The sequence below is a fragment of the Podarcis muralis genome, chromosome 13 (assembly GCF_964188315.1).
Source record: "Podarcis muralis chromosome 13, rPodMur119.hap1.1, whole genome shotgun sequence".
NCBI classification, from domain to species: Eukaryota; Metazoa; Chordata; class Lepidosauria; order Squamata; family Lacertidae; genus Podarcis; species Podarcis muralis.
In genome coordinates, this window is record NC_135667.1 from 1,555,002 (window position 1) to 1,566,770 (window position 11,769).

The 11,769-nt window shown below is 58.8% G+C and overlaps 1 protein-coding gene across 1 annotated transcript; it reads right to left on the reverse strand.

The window, feature by feature from the left end:
• Positions 1-3,520: 3,520 nt before the first annotated feature.
• Positions 3,521-11,319, reverse strand: PFN1 (profilin 1). The gene is made up of 3 exons (XM_028703464.2): positions 10,923-11,319; positions 5,670-5,862; positions 3,521-4,019 (listed from the first exon to the last, which is right to left on the reverse strand). The coding sequence occupies exons 1-3, from the start codon at positions 11,052-11,054 to the stop codon at positions 3,922-3,924; spliced, it is 423 nt and encodes a 140-aa protein (XP_028559297.1). The 5' UTR covers positions 11,055-11,319; the 3' UTR covers positions 3,521-3,921.
• Positions 11,320-11,769: the final 450 nt, after the last annotated feature.

Below are 11,769 nucleotides of genomic sequence, written 5' to 3' on the forward strand. Positions count from 1 at the left end.
CACAGTATTTTTTTTTGTGGGGCGGGGGCCAGAAAGTCCTGTATCCTTTGGGGGGGGGCAGCGAGGAGCTCATGATATAAATTTAACACATGGATGGGGAGCCCCCCCCCCCGCAAAGCATGCCAAACCTCCCCCCCCCAGCACCCTACAACTCCCAGGGTGGGTCGGGGGGGGGGGGTCCTTTGGGTGTAGACCACCCCACATTGCAGCGCCCCCCCACCTCCTCCCTCTTGCGATTTTGCACTTTTCTCCCCATTGTGTGCCAATGAATTGGGGGGGGGCTTCTTGTTCTCTCTGCCCCCCCCAAATTAAAAAGAAACCCTCCTCTTGGGACTGCTGACCTTCCTAATTTTCAACACTAATTTCCAAATTTAGCATCCTATAATAATGATTATTGCGGGGGGGGACTCTACCTTTTAACCCCCTTTTTTCCTTCCACGCCCCCCCAGGGAATTTCTGCCGGGGGTCCGTTCCTTGCCCCCCCCCCCGCAATGGGCAGGATACTGACCGTTTCCGCGTAGGAACTAACAAGCAACGGGACTCGGGGGGGCTGGGTTTTTGGGGTGGGGGTGCCGTGGGGGGGCACCAAGGGGGCCATTTCTCCTCTTCCTCGCCCCCCCCAGCTGCTGCCTGCCAGAGTCGCTGCTGCCTAGCCTTCTCTCGATCGCCTTGAATAATTTTTACTGTAAAGGACTTTTTATTTTTCACTGTACAGTTTTATGGTGGGACGCGAAGGGGCTGCCGCTGGGGCTTTTGCCTGGGGGGGGGAGAGAGTGGGGAAGACCCCCCCCCCTCCAGCAAAGGGCTCAGGCATGCCCTGGATGCAGAGGGAAAAAGGAAATCAAGACTTCCATATAATAATATTAAAAAAAAAGAGATTTAAGTTGGAATAAACGGAAGACGGTTTAAAATAAAGTCTGCTGGGCTATTTGTGTTTGCAAAGTGGGGGGAGCGAACGCTTTTCTGCTGCCTAAGTAGGGCAAAAGAGGAACAGGTTCCCAGCGCCACCCCCTTCCTAGCCCGGCCCCATAAAAGAGCAGAGGAAGAGGTTTGACGCACAGACCAGAAGAGGCAATGTTTATTAAACCAATGCACACACACAGAGAGAGAAGTTTTTCCTCCCTCTTTCCTAACACTGGAACTTTTTGGGACATGAAAAAAAAACAAACCCTCCTAGCCTATGGAACTCCCTGCCACAGGAGACTAGGGCAGTTGCAGACCTGGATGGCTTTAAAGAGGATTAAACCAATTCTCCGGAGGGCTGCATGGAGGAGAAGAGGGCTTTCGCAGAAGGGGGACCCCGGAGTCATCTAGCTCAACCCCCTTGAAATGATCGGAACCACAGACCCAAATTTAGTGGAAATCGGGGGGGGGGGGAAGAGTGTGGCTCTTGCACCCGGGTCCTGCTTGCTGGTTCCTCATGGGGACTAAAGGGGCACCTCTGGGCCCGCACTGGCAGGCTCTTCCACCCCATCGGAAGGCAGCGGCCTCTCCTTCCTTGGAGGTCCATGTGTGCCTCAAAGGGGGTTGGGATGGATGACCCCCCGGGGTCCCAACTCTGCACGTTCAGTGGAGAAAAGGGGCTTTCACCAGGAATCGCCTCTGAATAGCATCCCTTGCAGGGAAGGGCCTGGCTCTCCCGTTTGGGGGCTGAGTTGGGATCATCCGGACAGAAGATTTGGGGACAGGGACACAGACCCCCCCCCCCCCCCGCTTTGGCCTGATTCGTTTTGGACTCTCACCCCCCCCCCAACGCAGAAAGAGGCGGTTTGGGGAGCGGCTGCGGTGAAAGACTGCGAGCGCACGGCTCTCCGACGTCGCCGGAAGATGTGGGTGACGGAGGAGGCTTTTTCGAGAAATAAAAGGTTTCCTGGGGCGGAGAGAGAAGCCAGCGCAGGTTTTTGCAGGGCCCCCAGCAGCTCAGGGAGGAGGAAGGTTCACAAAAGGGCTGCCAAAACGAGGCAGCGTGGGGGGGGCTTTTAAGCTTGGAGGAAAGGCAGAAACCGTAGCTGGGACACTTGGGGGTCATCTAGCCCAACCCCTGCAATGCAGGAACGGGCAGACAATCCCTACAGGGATTTGAACCTGCAACCTTGGCTTTTATCAGCACCATGCTTACGTTTTTCACACTCTCGCTGTAGATCTAGCTGAATATTGCAGGACCAGGACAAGATATGTCCACTGTTAACCTGTGGAACTCCCTGCCACAACAGCCAATGCTGTATTTCCCATAGGGACACCGCCTTAGGTCTGGAAGCTGGAATAGATGTGCAACCCCCCCTCCAGCTCTATCCAGGGCTCCCTTCCGACGCTCTCATGCCACGTTCTTCAACTTAGCACGTAATGGACTACAACTCCCATCAGCCACTGCTGGCTTGGCACAGGATAATGGGAGTTGTAGTACCAGTCGCACCTAGGGAAGCAAGGTTGCAGGTAGTGGAGTCTCCCTCCGCTGGAGGGTTTTCAGCAGGGCTCAAGGATTTTCCGAGCGGGTTGGGCTGGATGGCCTTTGGGGGTCCCTTTGCCAACTCCACGATTTGGGATCTAGAACAGCTTCCGAGATGCAGAAACCGGCCCTAGCCAGGCGCCTCCCGATGCCAGGGCAACGGCACACGCCCAAAGCAGCGCCTGGCAACGGCTCCCCAACAATGAGTCACCGGCCGCATCCAGTGTTGACAAGGAGGGTTAGGCCAGGCCAGGCCCAGCGGGTGGACTTTGCGCTACAACTCCCAGGCGGGAAGGCGCTCTCCGCCCTTCCTAAACAAAGCAGGGGCCGGCTCCGAGGGAGGGCAGGTGGCTTTTGGGCAGAGCTAAGGGGTCCAGTGCAATGCCCACTGCCGCCACCTCTTGGTGCCCCCTTTCCCTGCAGGAGAGGTTGGGAGTTGTAGCGCAGGAACGCCTGGCCGCTTTGCTTCTAGAACGGCGCCATCGCACAGAGCAACTGGACCTGGCGTCCCACAGCCTGGCACCCTCCAGACGTCCCGCACTACGACTCCCTTCACGGCCCCCAATGTGCTGGCGGGAGTTATAGTTCCGGAGGGCGCCAAGGTGTCTTGCGCATCCTTTTCCGCCAGAAACCCTCGGCCCAGCCCCGCTTTCCTCCTTCCCTGCCCCGAGGCGCCCGGCGCAACCAGCACTTGTGGCCGCAAGGAGGACAAAGGGACCTCGGTTGGCGGTTCCCATTGTTTGCCAAACAGGCGCCTTCTGTGCCGGGCCTGCGGCTGAACCATTGTTTCCCGCAGCCTAAGGGAGACGGGCCCTTGTCATCGGCGTCAGGGACCCAGGAGTCCTGCCCCCAAGCCCGGCTCTCCCCCCAACTCTTTGTCCATTGACAACTTCCGAGGCAGCGGGCGCCTAGTGGTTAGAGCGCTGGACCTGGGAAGGAGCCGATCCTCCGCTCAGCGGCCCTGAGGTTCACTGGGCGGAGCTTTGGCTGCCTCCCTTCAAACTGGGCTCCCAGTTACCCCAGCACCAGCCCCCACCGCCCCCCCACACCCGGCACCACCAACCACAACCACGCTCAGAATTCAATTTCTCTTTTATTTCGTTCGTCTTGTTCCAATATAGTTTTCTTTTTTTTCTTAACCCCAAAAAAAGCTACACCTTGTAACCATCAGAAAATTTGGCAGCGATAAGGATTTCTCGTGATAGAAAAAAATGGCCCCAAGGGGGGAGAGGAGGAGAGACGGGGGGGGGGGGGGGTAGAAAAAAAAAATAACAACTGTTGAGAAAGCAGGAAAAGTGGGGAGGAAGGAGAGGAGGAAGAGAGTGGCGGTCCGGCGCCGGGGGTGGGGTGGGTGTCCCACGCTGGTCAGGCCGGGGCTGGGCTGGGGGTCCCGGGCGGTGGCAGCCCCCGTGGGCATCGTCTCCCCCCCCCCGGTCCCTCAGTAGTACCGCAGGCGGGGGCAAGGGGGGGGCGCCTCAATATTGCGACCTCCGCAAGTGGTTGGCCATCTCAAAGCACTTCTTGTTGACGCAGCCTCCGTGGACGCCTTCCTTGCCCATAACCAGAACTATCGCTGTGGGGAGAAACAAGAGGGGGGGGGGTCAGCGGAAAAAGGAAATCAAGACCCCCCAACCACCCGAGGAGAAGGGGGGTCTCCATTTGCACCCAGGCGCTGCGTTTCTCCAGCTCAAAAGTCCGCCAATCGCAGTTTTCTCCAGCTGGGGCAGAGGGACTACGAAACCCATCATGCACAGCGAGCGGGATGGGTGGGTCGGTGGTCGTGACAGATGGAGTCCCCCGGCAGCAAGGCTGAGGGGCGCTGAAAAGGTTTTGCCTTCCGTAGGGGGGGGGAGGGGGTTCCCAGCTGGGGTCGGACTACAACTCCCATCGTCCTCTGCGAGGACTACAACTCCCATGCTAGGGGGATGATGGGAGATGTAGTCTAAGAGACAGTGGGGGGAGAGACCGAGAAGCGCCGAATCGGTGCCGCTGTCAATGGTGGGGTTTCCCTGTGGGTGTCGGACCACAAGTCCCATCGTCCAGAGCAAGGAGGGTCGGTGGACAGGGGTGATGGGAGTTGTAGTACAACCACGGCTGGGGACCAAACTTCAGAAGCACCAAATTTGCACTGCTTGCTTTCTGTGGGGGTCCCTCAGCTGGGGTGGGACTACAAGTCCTATCATCCCTAGCGAGCAGGACCAGCAGTCAGGGACGATGGGAGTTATAGTCCAACCACAGTAAGGGTACTAATGCCATTCTGGGCAGCTTCCGACAGAGATAAAGACGTAATAAACAGCCCTGGACTTTTTTATGGGTCCTGCAAAATCAGGGGAATTTAGGGAGAAGCCTTGGAAAGTGGAAAACCCCTCTGCAATTGCGGGACAAAGGTGAACCACTGCGGAACTCCCTGCCACAAGAGGCAGGAAGCGCAGACAGATCGGGCAGGGAAAATTCACAGAGGAGAGAGAGGCTTTTAGATTTTGCGCAAAGCTGCCCAGAACGGCTGGGGCTACAAGGACTGAATTAATAATTCTGGGGGCTTCTAGAGAACCTCCAGGTCCCAAGGAAGTCTATCTCAATTCTTAGGATGGGCCGGATCCAGGAGGACTCTTAAAAGGTGCAACTGCAGGGTGTGTTTTTTTGGAAGGGTGGGGGCCAAGGCAGGGCTCCTCTAGCCAGAACCGGGGGCCACCTTCAAGTTGAGCAGCCGACACCCCGCTAGCCAGAAGCCGTGCCAGGCGAAGGAGGCCAAATTCGACTTGGGCCGGGATCCCGGAGGTCATCCATCCCAACCCCCTGCAATGCTACACCATCCCTGACCGATGGCCATTGCCTTCAACTGGATGACCCATGGAGGTCCCTGCCAACCCTACAATGCGCCCCAACCTCAGATGCCAGACTCTTCTCCACTGCCTTGCAGTGGGTTGGGCTGGATGACCCCTAGGGGTACCATCCCTCCGTCCTTCCAGCTAAGCTCCCATTAAGCAAGATTTACGACCCCTTGCAGCTGCCACGGCAAGACAGAGGCCGCCTTCTCTGCCCGGCCGGGGGCTGGATTAAGCAACAGCTGTCCACCCCCCCATTTGAAGCAGAGGGAACCCCCCCCAAAACCCCACAGCTGTTGGGGGAAAGAATGCAAGCCGTCCCTTCTGCAAGAGATGGACAGCTGCAAGGAGATTTGGGGAGGGGAGAGGTGGGTGGTGCCCCCCCCCGGTTAACTCACTCTTGGCCGTCATGGCGGCTGTGATGTTGAAGGTGGGGGCCCCGCCGGTGCTTTTGGTCCTGAGGTCCATGGTGCATTCGCCGTCCGTGTGCAGGCTGTCCCGGATGACAGAGCACTTCTGCCCGCCCAGAGTCAGGCCGTTGACAAACAGGTTGCTCCGGTCCTTGCCCACCAAAATGTTCACTTCCGCCGGCTGCCGGGGGGGCGAAATAAAAAGAAGAGGGGGGGAAGTGAGGATCCACAGCATGACACCCCCAAAACAAGACCCACTGAGGATCTCAAGGAACCCCAAAGCCACAGTACTGAGTCACGACCCCCCCCCAAAACTAAACCACAGGTTCCCAAATGGCTTGAGCATCTTCGGAGGGGCATTAAGATTGGAGGTGCCTCAGAGTCCTGGGTTCGAGACCCAAAGATTCCGGCCTCGCAGCGGGTTGGGCTGGATGACCGCTGGAACCCCAACCCTACGATTCCATGATTCTCAGGGTTTATTTTTGAGCTGCAATTCTGGCCTCGCAGGGGGTTGGGATGGATGACCCTCGGGGGACCCTTTCAAGTCTAGGATTCTAGCAAAGTTTGGATCAAGTTTGTCAGTTTGGTGGGCTGGGAAAGCCAGACAGATTTTTTGGGGAAGGGGGGGGGGGGAGAGAAGAAATAGTAAAATTATTCATGAACTTCAGTCAATGCAAAAAGTAAAGATTTATGTGGAATAAGGGAATAATATGTACAACACAATTTAAAAGTAATAAAAAAAAATCGAAGAAGCTGTGTTGTGAGATCACAACGGTAGAAATAAGGGAAATATACATTCGCAATTAGACATATATACATGGTATAATTCTGAATGTACTGTAAAGAACAAGAGAATGTACAACTGGATGTAATCTTTGAATAAAATAAAATATAAAAAATAGTAAAACTATTATTATTCCTCAATTAAACTAAATAGCTTATTTTTTATTTAACTGAGCAATTAAATTGTTGCCTTTGGGAAAAAATGCAAGCCTCTGATCTAAGCGGTGCTTTTGTGAAAAATGGGGGGGGTGCTAGGTGTGAGTTTTCTGGCCCCCCAAAAAAGTTTGGGAACCACTGGACTTCAGTGCCAAACCAGAGAATGAAGATGGGGGTTCGGGGGGGGGGGCATGGAGCAGCAGAGCCGAAAGGGGCTCCCTTGAGTCATCTAGCCCAACCCCCTCCAATGCAAGGGGGGCAGATCTTTTTTGGGGGGCAGCGCAAGCCATGGGGCTGACCTTTGCGTCTGAGGACACCCAAATAAACAGTTGCAGGCAGCACCTGTTCCTTGTGGGGCGAAGGGGGTCTGGATGGTGGGCAGAGGGACAGAGGGAACCCCCCCCCCAAATTAAGCCCCTTCTCTCCTGCCCCCCCTGGAAGCTGGAATGGAGCCCCAGCACCTGTTGCCCCTGCAAACAAACCGCCCTCTGTCTCCTGGTCTGGCCATTAAGACCCAAAGGAAAACAGGGGAAATCCAGGGGGTGTTTTTGCTGGGGGGGGACAAGAAGAGGAAGTCTTTTCCAGGCTCTCCCCCCCCCAACTTGGACACAGCTATGTCCGGCTTGTGGGTCAATTCCCCCCCCCCAAAGCGTGCTTACATACAGGGAGGTCGTTCTCCACCCAGGACTAAGGCCCCCCCTTGCTGCCGTGCCCTCTGGAAGCCCCCCATTATCTAGGGGTGCAGTTCCACCCCCCTACAAGGAAGGGAATGTAGTCAGCACACCCCATGGATTAAGGGACGGCTGGGCCTTTTTTGGGGGGGTGGGGGGAGAACAACTGTAGACACCCCCGCCTCCTTTTTAGCTGCTCAAAAGATGTATGTCTCCATTTGGAATTTTGGGACCCCCCCAGGTCATCCAGCCCAACCCGCTGCCCCCCAAAATATGTAGGAAGTCAGGGGTTTTTTTTGGGGGGGGGGGTCCTGAAGTGGACCCTGCCCTGCAAATACTTTCTCTGGGCTTAGTGCCACCCCCCCTCCAGCTGCCCTCCAACGGGTGATGCCCCTGCTTAGAGGGGGGGCAGAGAGAGGAGACCTTCCTATACACACAGCAAGCAGTTTACAGCTCAGCATTGTTGGGTCGGAAAAAGGGACCCCCAGGGGTCATCCAGCCCAACCCGCTGCAATGCAGGTCTTTATCCCCCCCCCCAATGCTCTCTCCTCTGCCCCCAATCCCCCAGGAGGAGGAGGAGCAGGGCTGAATGCACACAGCAAGCTTTATTTTATTCCCCCCCCCAACCAATGCCAGGGCTGGCAGCGACTCCGGTTCCCAGGTTGCACATTAACTGCGGGAACACACAGAATAGCCTCCCTGAGTGGATGGAAGAATGGAAGAGGCAGCGGGGGGGTGGGGGGGAGGCAGACCTGGCCGCCTCCGCCCATTGCGCCGCACTCCCCTCCGAGGAACGGAGGAGGAGGGGACAGGATGGAATGGCAGAAGCCTGGGCTGCTGCTGCTGCCAGCCCAGGCAGGCAGTGCACCCTTCCAGTTCCCCCCAGAGGGGAGAAATTGGGTCCCTCCAGCAGACCCCCCCCCCCAGGATTCAGTCGGTTAAGGGGGGAAATCTCTGGCTTGGGAGGGTTTAGGCTAGCCCAAGTGGCCACTTCTGCAAAAGGCAGGCCCCATCTGTGCCCCCCAACTCACATAACACCCTCCCCCCAAAAAACCAGGAGGGATGAAGCTCAATTGCCAAATTTGGAGAAAAGTGAGAAACTGCGGAAGAAGTCAGAAACAACCCCCCCCCCATGCACACACACACAAGTTGCACTTCCGCTAAGGTGGGGAATTGGGAAGTTTGAAGTCAAGGTCTTATTTGGGGGGCTGTTAGGAGCGCTGTGGGGCACCCCTTCTTCCCCTCCCCATCATGGGGCAATGCTGGGGCTCCAGGGATATTGCGGATTCTTGTCCCCCCCCCAGCACTGAACAAAGGGGGCACAGATCCCCTGAATCAAGTGGGGGGGGGGAGAGAGATTTTAAAGTCCTCTGATCCTCTCCTCCACAGGGAGAACAGTGGATCCTAAATAATAATAATAATAATGATAATAATAATAATAAATTTGGCCCTCCCCAGCCAAGACCTGGCTTGAGGCAGCTAACCAATAATAAAAACAAGTTTAAATACAACTTAAAAAATAAGATTAAAATACAACATTAAGATGCAGCCTAAAGGTCGATCAGTGGATCCACAAGGGATCGCGGTGGATCCTTTGCAGGGGGCGCCCCCAGGCCAGCTGTTTTGGGCCCCACCCCAGAAGGAGCTCCAACAAAGCATCCCTCCAGATTCTTCCAGGGCTGGGGGGGGGGGGAGAGAAAAAGGGATCCTTTGCTCAGGATCTGGAAAGCAGGAACTGAGGAATTAATCTGGAATTTTTTTTGGGGGGGGGTATTTTTATTATCTGCACAGGTCCCCACATTTTTTGGAGGGTGGGGAGACACGCACACACCCCCTCTCTCCCCGCAGGAAAGTTCCAACGAAAATGCAAAAAAATGTACCCAGGCCTCGCAGCAAAATCTCTCGCGTCCCCCCCCCCCCCAAGATTCCTGCCAGAGGCCCAGAGCCGGGATTGCTCGGAGATTAGCCGCAGCTGAAAGGAATCCAGGTCTGGAGACGTGGCACTTTGGGGGGGGGGGGAGAGGGAAGAAGAAGAAAGGAGAGGGGGGGCACCCAAAAACCCGGCAAGGCGATGGATGCCCCGACGGGGCGGTTTGGGGTTTTTATTTTGCAAAAGTTCCCTCCGGGCTCCACTCTGCGCGCCGGAAGCGCCCCAGAGAAAGGGGGGGGGAGAGAAAAAGAGTTTCTAGAACTTTGCAACTTCTTTTCCGCCCGGCCTTTGCGCAAGGGGGGGGGGGGAGAAGGGGGGGGGCATGTTTGCTTGCGCTCTTGAAAGTCTCTCCAAGACGCTTCTTGCGGCGCAAAAGCCCCACCTGTATCCTGTTTTGCAAAGAGAAAGAGAGAGGGAGGCGCGCTTGCCCCACATCCGGGGGGGGGGTGTTTGAAGAAGCCAGCCCTACGGTGCAGAGGGAGGTCGTGCCCCCCCCCCCAAAGACTCAGCTCAGAAAGTCTTTTTTTTTTGCCGGGACTGGGGAGCCGCTTTTGTGGCGGATCCGAAGAAGGAAAGCGGGAGAGGATTTTGGCCGGGATCTCCAGACCCCTTTGCCAAAGTGGGGGGGGGGGGGCCGGGGTGGGGCGCGGCGGGTCAGGCCACGAGTCAGCCCCGGCTAGACGCCCTTGCGCAATCGCGGAGTGGTTGGGGGGGGGGCAGAGAGAGAGAAGGACAAGAGAGGTGCCGGGGCTCAGCCTCCGCCCCGCGCACAAAGGCACGTGGCGGCCGTGGCCCCCGGGCGCCTGGGTGTGGCCCGCGGGGATCGGGAAGCGCCTTGGAAGCCGTGCAAACTTGGCGGGGGGGGGGGGAGTGGAAAAGTTGGCCCCGCTCCCGCCGAAGTTTCCACGACGCCGAGGGAGCCGGGAGTGAAATCCCGCCCCCCCACCCCACCCCGCAAATCTGGGCCTTGGATGAGAGATCCCATTACGCACGGAGAGGTTTAGGGGTACCCGCTCGGAGGGTGTCTTTTTTGGGGGGTGTTGCCCCCTCCCCCGCTAGCTGCCTCCCCCCCGAGGGGGGGAGGGGCGGCCTGCCTCCTTCTCCTCCCCCCTCCCCCCCGGCTTTTGAGTCATTTCCTCTCCCGGGCTGGGCGCGGGCAGGGCGCGGTGGCGGTCGCCAAAGCAGGAACCGCGGCCGCCTGGCGCGCTTCTCCCTACCCCACCACCCAAAAAAAACGGGGAGAGGGCAAGATGCAAAGGGGGGCGGAGATGGAAGAAGAGGGGGGGATGCCCGCGATTGCGGGGGCCGAGCAGCGCGCGCCTCTCCCCTCCCCCACGCCCCCCCTTTCCCGGGCCTGCAGGCTGACTTTGCAAGAGGAAGTGGCGGAGGCGCTTTGCACAAAGGCGCACGGGGGGAGGGGGAGAAGGAAGAGCCCCTCCCTCCCTCTCTCCCCCCCCTGCCGTCGGGGGAGGGTCGCCCAGGTAGCGCCTCGTTGCAGCGGCTTTGTCGAGGCCCCCTTGCGCCCCCCGCAACTTCGCCCGGGAGGAAGGAACCGGAGGAACCCAAGCGCCCCGGGGCGCGCCTTCGAAGAAGGGGACCCCTTCCCTTCTTCCTCTTTCCCGCCCCCGGTGCAAATCCCGAGGCGGCCAGGCCGCCCCCCCCCCCCACGCCCCCCTGGCTCCCCGCAACCCCGGGGCGCACCGTGATGTTGGCGAAGGTCTTCCCCGGGGCGGCGGCCCAGACGGACGGCACGTCCTTGTAGCCCACGATGGCCGCGTCCTGGCAGGTGTCGTCCGCCATCAGGTTGTCGATGTAGCTGTTCCAGCCGCTCATGGCCGCGGAGGGCGATGCGGAGGGATGCAGGCGCGCACGGAGGAGGAGGAGGAGGCGAGGCTGCTGCTGCTGCTGCTGGGCCCGGATGCAAAAGCCTGGACGGGGCGGGCGGCGGCGGCGGCTTGCTTCTGTTTGCAGGGGACCCCGGGGGAAGAAGGGGACGCGCGATCCGGATGTGGCGCGGGCGGCGGCGCGAGCGGATCTGGCGCTGCTCCGGAGCGGCGAGCGAGCACAAGGCGGCGAGGGCGCCGGGCGCGGAGGAAGGGGCCGGCCCAGGGCGGGGAGCGGGGCGGGGAGGCCGGGCGCGCACACGACACGCGCGCGCACACGCACGCCTCTCCCTCCGCCCCCCAAGTGCAGCTCCCTCCTTGCGAGCCAGGGGGCGTCCCGTCCGGCGACGGCGATATTCGAGGGATGCTCTGCCCGCGTTGCATTTTGCAAGGGAAGTTTTGCAGCGGGCGCTGCGCAGACTTGGCCCCGCGATCCTCTGCTGCTGCGCGGGAGCCTGGCTGGTTTTCGTCACCCTCCAGCAGCGCCCCGTTTCTGCAGCCCTCCGTGCGCCCCCTGCATCGCTCCGTTGCGCAACGCCCCCCCCCCCCATAATTCCTCTGCTTTGCCAGCTGGGCTCCTAAGGGGAGCTTTGATGGTGGATCAGGCCCACCTAGGCCAGCACGGTCTGCTTTACGGTGGTCCCCAAACTGGGCTGGAGCTCATC